Below are 7141 nucleotides of genomic sequence, written 5' to 3'. Positions count from 1 at the left end.
TGATAAAATTGATTACAATATACAATAAATCTAAATGCTTTTACCAAAATGTCGAATAGCAGAGATAGATACAATGATTACCTTTAAATCGGTATAGAGAGTGAGGAGTATATGTTTAAATCGTCGCAACTTCTAAAATCATTTGAACTCAGAGCTTGTGGAGGTGTTTGAAATGAGGGATTTGGGTTACTAAAGAGAAGGTGTGGATGTATAGATGTATATTTACAGGAGAATGAAACACCAACAATTGGAAAGTGGAAGTGAACAAAATCAACAGAGGTGTTGCAAGGAACGAAGGCTTGACATGTGTAACGATGACCATGAAATTGAGTGGTCATGCGGTGGAGAGTGAGGGAGTCGTACGGTTGGTTAAACGCCGCATATAGGGGAAACCTTTGGGAATTTAAAGGGGAAATTACCAAAATACTGGGAATTTAAAGGGGGAAACCTTTGGGAGATAAAGAACCGAAAAGGGGAGGGACTAAGTCAATTTTGACTGAATTAATTTGTTGACATATTTAAGCAGTTATGTTGACTCTATTTAAAATTTAAATGTTATGTTATGCTTATTGGGAAAGATAAGGATTACGATTTGAATCTTTCAATATTGGACATTGTGCTCTACAAACTTGTATTTATTGTGTTGTATTTTGTAACACTTAAATTATGATATTATTTTTATGATGGTTTGTTGTACTATTAGCTTAACACTTGGACGTCTTAAATCTATTTATAGAAATAGTAAGGTTTGTATAATAATATAGTAAAAGATATATATATATATATATATATATATATATATATATATATATATATATATATATACACACACACACACACACTAGCCGTTTACCCGTACTAAACGACGGGTGCGAATAGTTTTTTACGACGATTATTTTCATTCAGAAATATGTTATATTTCAAGGAACATAAGTTATTACTTTTGGTTACTGTTTCTGCTTTTAAATTATAAGGTATGTTGCTCGAATGGGTTAAAAGTGAGAGTACGTTGTTATTTTGGTTGAGATGAAGAAAGTTATGAGTTAAAAATAAAAGTAAAGTAAACTTGCCAAACTATATTCAAAACTCTCAAACTACACAAGTAAACATAAAATTAACATTAACAACATTTTTGTCACCAATTATAATAAAAATTTGTATATCTAGTAAATACATTGACATCTTTGTTTCAATAAGTTTTTAGAGAAATAAGTAAATATTCCGCACAAAAAAAAAGACAAAATAAAAGGCATCACGTTGGTCTTCCTATGCAATCATATTACAACTCCATGCATACAAAATTTATAGAATACAAAGTCTATTATTGATTATTTCATGTTTTTATAGTCCATGAATTCAATGAAAAGAAAAGAAGACAAAACACGATGGGGACCGCATCCATACGATTGTACAACAAATAAAGAAATAGGGAGGTGTACGTCCTCGATTTGTTCGATTAGAAGCTGAGAAATAAACAAAGTTTTTCAATCCATTTCCATTTATTTTTTTAACTTTTATATAGGCGTATAAAAAAAATTTATAATCCTTATTTTTTGTTTTTTCCTGCTTTGGCAGACACAGTTTGCATATCATTTGTTTTATATAACAAAAGAAGATACTTGATTTTGCAGATCTTTAAACAATGCCTGGAAGACACAACTCCCATTATCTTTTCTATAGACCTCCAAAATTACCAACCAATTCACTTGAAACATTGAGTATCAAAACTACCATCATTTTAAATCCAAGGGAAAAACCATCCTCCATTTTCAATTTTCCTCATATCTACTACGACACCGCCCAATCCTATAGAAAATATGATAATAACTTACAAATTGCAGAAAATAGCATAATAGGAACATACATACATTTCCTAACCCATAATAGCATCATACTTTCATTTCCTGAAACATAATAGCAACATACTTTCCAACTCTATTCCCATAAGTTCCCATTTACTTGCTTACTATAACATTCTACTTGTAATTGTTTCTTTTAAAAAAAAATTACAATAAACATAAATAAATTGGCTTAATGGAATACCTAATTCCAGCCACTACTTTCCAGATCACATAACCACAACTTCAACTTGTTTCTTTCCAACTTTACAGCTTCATATACCTCTTACTGATTTGGGTAACTTAGTTGGTTCAGCTGCCATACTTCTTATTGATGGTGCCTAATCAGTAATCAACAATAAAATTAGGGGAAATTGCAAAGGATTTCAACATACTTTACTTTTGAATTTTGATTACGATAAATTTTATCCACAACAACATCATGCTTTCTAAGTACAATGGTTTAATAAGAAAATACAAAAAAAAAGAATAAGAAATCAAAGTAAGATGTTATATTAAATTAAACACCAAAATGAAAGAATATTGTTATTTTTTGCATTTGGCCCCTGATTGGGTTAAATGCAAGAAAACTCAAGGTACTTTCATTTTGTTGTCTAATATAGCATATAACTTTCATTTAATCTTCTTTTTCAAATTTAGTTTAGTGCTTTTTTTCTTGAAATTTTTCATGGGGCAAAGTTGTAAAGAAAAGTTTTGACCAAAAAAACCCCACAAAATGAAATAAAAAAATAAAAGTATTTATTAATTATTACATCATTTTACATACAGTTACCAAGTGACTTGAGAAGTCCATCTCGATCAAACGCCATCTTAATTACTTCGTGAAGAATATCTTCATTAGTGTGCACCAAAAGAGTGTATTTAGAATTCTTAGTAATTTTCATTATCAATAAAGGTTATATTGGAATTGTATCTTTTTTGCATAGTGCATAGAAAACCTCACTAATTTCTTGAGTGCTTGGTAAACTTTGATTATTTTTTTAAAAAAATGATATAATAAGAAGATTTTAGAGTAACTTTAATACATTTTTATTGAAAATTCGTAGTAAACTTCAATAACATAAATTCAAAGATACTAAAACTAATTTTGCACTATATAAAATATTTTAGTTGCAAATAATTTTACCTCATAAATGCATTGTGCAGATTTTTACCAAACTACGCCAAGCACGTAAGCGATCCAAGCATCATCTTCAAGGTCTCAAATATTCTTCCGTAAGCGCAATTTCCATATCAAACAAAATAATTCTAACATACATAACAATTTCAAGAACACAACACGTTAACGGCTTCAACCTTAGACGGTGTTCGTACCCAATAAATGAAAATGAATTGCTCTGTTTTGGAAATTAACCCATTTTTTGTTTCAGAAAATAAAAACAAAGCGAAATTATTGTCTTGTGGGTATACAAATTATGGAGTTACATTTGAACCGATAAGGCCGATGTCTTGACTTCTTTAAGAGAACTTCGTGTAGAAAACTTGGACCGAATTTCTCAGAAAATAGATGTTGAATCGGATTCTGCGTGACGTTTGGTCAAAGCATGCGGTTTGACAAACGTGACATTTTAACCCTTCATGGGACCTTCACATTTTTAATGATTTTGACAGTTTCCATCATTATGCCCTTCAAGATGCTCGTTAGTTAAAAGGGTCCAGTGACATGACGAACAATGGTGTTGGGTAGATATGCAAAAAAAAAAAAAAAACAACAATTATATATAATAACCTTACTTCAGTAGCAGGGAATGAAGAAAAAGCTTTATCCTTCAAATAGCCAAAAACACCCACAAAAACAAGATCATATGTTATCCTACAGAAGAAGTAAAACATGAAATCGGGACAAAAACCTTGAAATCATAAAATCAATAAGAACAAAACTTACCTAACTGTTTTTATGTATGTTCTTAAGTTGTAGAGATGCATCAATTGGTTAAGAAGCATATTGATAGAAGAAAGAGTGATTGACCTATAAAGTCATGTAATGTAACCATCTAAGCTAATTTCTTTTGGAGCATCAGAAATGATGTTTGCATGTTAAGAACAAAGTAATAGTCATGTGGTTGATAACTATTTGATTGTCATTTTACCGTTAAAACACCATACATTGTCTCTCTCCGATTATATGTCTGTTTTCAAATTCTTTTGAGTATCTGATCATTCATTAAAATAAATTAAGAATCATCAAAAAGGTAAAAACACATCAATAGAAGAAATTAAAATGTATAAGAAATTCAGAATACGAAAATGTGTAAGAAATTCAGAATACGAACCTTAGTCCTCTCCATAACACAACTCACTATTCCCATCACAAGCACTATAATTGAAATCACACGGGTAGGCCAGTTTCCGTACCGATTACATCAAGCACATTTAGAATCACTTCCCTATGATTTTTAGTAAAGAAACAGAGGGATAAAGATGTTGAACACGACTCTTTGTATGAGAAACAACAAGACTTTTATTAAGACACTTAAGAAGAACTTACACTTTGTGAGACTACTACACACTTTGCTCTCTTTGAGGCTTTCTTGGATGGTTTGGATGTTGGGATGGTTTGGAGCAAATGAGCTCCACAACTATTTATAGGTGTTTCCACCTCCTTATAGGAAGTTTCTAGATCTACATACATTCATGACTATTCTAGAACTATCTACCGTATTCTATATCTATTACAAGCTTTTATATGTTTCTAGAATGTTCTATAATGTCCTAGATAAGTGTAGACATTCTTGTGTCTTCCATAGTGTTCTAGAATGTTCCATAGCCTTCCAGGTCTTCCATGTCATTGTAGAGTATTCTAGACTCTTCCAGTATATTCTTGAGTCTTCCATAGTCTTCCATAATGTTCTAGAATCTTCCAGAGCATTCTATAACAAGCTAACTTCTTCTAGATAATACTATTAGCTTTATTGGGCTAGTGATGATCTTTAACACTCCCCCTCAACACTAGCCCCCATTCTTCGTACCATGTTGAGCTGACGGCGAAAACCTTCACATTTTTCAATGCTTAACCCTTTGTGAACTCTATTTGCTACTTGGTCATTAGTCTTGATATGTCTCATATTAACTTCTTCCTTGAGAACTTTTTCTCTTCCACATGCTTTGTTTTTCCTCAGTTGTTGCAACCATTGCTTCATATATTGTTTCCATACTTGACAACGACATTCGTGGTTTCCTTTTGTTGCACCATAATATTGTTCCTGACACCGTTGAACTCTTTTGTATACTTTCTTATGACGTGATCCCTTATTGATCTGCTCATCTCGTTTAGATTTTGCTCGGTTGAGAGATTTTACTTTGCTCTTACAAATTAATGTTTTTTTCTTTTTTTCGCCTTATCCAGTTTCTCCATCACATGTTCCATTTTTCGTCTAAGATGCGACTTTTTATGTAACTCTGGTGACATCATGTTCTTATTCTTCTTCGGAATGTCCATCTTCGAGGGAACAACTTCCTCCTTCAAGGTTGTCATAAACTTTGTCTCACTCTTCTTGAGACCTTTGTCGAGTTGCATAGTTGATAGGATTCGGGACCCAATCCTATTTCTCTTCAACGATATAATGTGAATTATTGAACCCTTAGTGATACGCATGGTATCATCTCTCTCAAATGACCAGGGTTGTACGTTGTCTAGGAAATCCATTCCCAATACCATGCGATAGTCATCCATATGCACCACTGTCAAGTCTATGGTGCCTTCCCATTCTTCTATCTTAAGAGGTACTCTATATGCAACACCAATGATAGGCTTGGATAAAGAGTTGATGACTTTCAACCGGCCTGGATTTCTGGTGTATTTGATACCCAGCTTCCTAGCTTCATCTTCAGCAAGGAAATTATGAGATGCACCTGTATCTACCAATGCCTTGGTGTATCCTCCATTTACTCTGGCCTCCACAAACATCGACCTTCCTCTTTTAGTCTTATTCTCTTCTATGGCATATAGTGCCTCAACATCCCATTCATCATCTTCTTCCTTTTTGGAAGTTACTACATTGCTTTCCACAGACTTTTTCTTTGACCAGCAATCCTTGAACATGTGGCCCCACTTTCCACAATTGTTGCAGTTGCCTTCGAACCTCCTCCCCCGAGAACTCTTATTGTCGGTCTTTTGAGATCTCCATGGTTGTGAGGTTCCTTGCTGACTCTTCCCTTTGTCAACATTTTTTATCCTTCTTTAGAAGGTGGCTTGAAATTCCTCCGACTTTTGCTTGTGTAGAGTGCTTCCTCTTCACTCTTTAGCGTGATGCCTCCCATTTGCTTAGCCATAGCTTCTTGGCTGGCCAACAAATTCTCAAACTCTACAAGTGATGGTTGAACGGGCCATCCTTGTACAGCAGTAACAAAGCTTCTATATTCCGGCCTCAGTCCATGGATGATGATCCTCTTCATTCGAGCTTTTGTAATGACGGATTGCGGATCTAGTTCAGTAATCTCCCGACATATCGACTTGACCTTATGGAAATATTGAGCAATCGTCATGTCACGTTGTGAGATTGATAATAGCTCGTTCTCCAAAAGTTGTAGTCTCATATCATTCTTCTTTGAGAAAAGCGTCACAAACGTGTCCCAAGCTTCTTTCGGTGTGTTCTCGTCCCGAATATGCTCCAACATCTCTTCTTCGATTGTGGTCTTCAAGGCAAACATTGCTTTGCCTGCTTTGATTTTCCATTTGCGTAGAGCGCCATTAACATCTTCCTCCGGCGGCATAGTTTCGCTTCCGCCAACAACCTCCCATAGATCTTGTCCTTGTAAGTAGGACTTCATACATGTTTCCCATGTTTTGTAGTTGTTGTTGTTGAGTTTCTTGATTCCTCCGACGACTTGGAGATCACCCATCGTGTTGGCAGTACCTCGGTAATACCAAACAAGCTAGTTTCGACACCGAACTTGCAGAGTCACAGACTACTCACGATACAAAGAGAATCACTCGTTCTCACTATCAAGAAAGCTTGCTTTGATACCAGATTGTTGAACACGACTCTTTGTATGAGAAACAACAAGACTTTTATTAAGACACTTAAGAAGAACTTACACTTTGTGAGACTACTACACACTTTGATCTCTTTGAGGCTTTCTTGGATGGTTTGGATGTTGGGATGGTTTGGAGCAAATGAGCTCCACAACTATTTATAGGTGTTTCCACCTCCTTATAGGAAGTTTCTAGATCTACATACATTCATGACTATTCTAGAACTATCTACCGTATTCTATATCTATTGCAAGCTTTTATATGTTTCTAGAATGTTCTATAATATCCTAGATAAGTGTAGACATTC

General features: G+C 34.2%; 1 protein-coding gene across 1 annotated transcript; it reads right to left on the bottom strand.

The window, feature by feature from the left end:
- Positions 1-6029: 6029 nt before the first annotated feature.
- LOC145104828 (uncharacterized) lies at positions 6030-6701 on the bottom strand. Its single transcript, XM_079042000.1, has one exon. The coding sequence runs from the start codon at positions 6699-6701 to the stop codon at positions 6030-6032; it is 672 nt and encodes a 223-aa protein (XP_078898126.1).
- Between the last annotated feature and the right edge of the window lie 440 nt (positions 6702-7141).

The sequence above is a fragment of the Lactuca virosa genome, chromosome 4 (genome assembly GCF_052849685.1).
Source record: "Lactuca virosa cultivar CGN04683 chromosome 4, Lactuca_virosa_CGN04683_v6, whole genome shotgun sequence".
Classification (NCBI taxonomy): Eukaryota; Viridiplantae; Streptophyta; class Magnoliopsida; order Asterales; family Asteraceae; genus Lactuca; species Lactuca virosa.
This window is presented reverse-complemented; position numbering and strand designations above follow the sequence as displayed.

What these genes read in the sequence shown, in the direction of transcription:
- LOC145104828 (XM_079042000.1), bottom strand. Translation starts at nt 6,701, where the DNA reads ATGGGTGATCTCCAAGTCGTCGGAGGAATCAAGAAACTCAACAACAAC.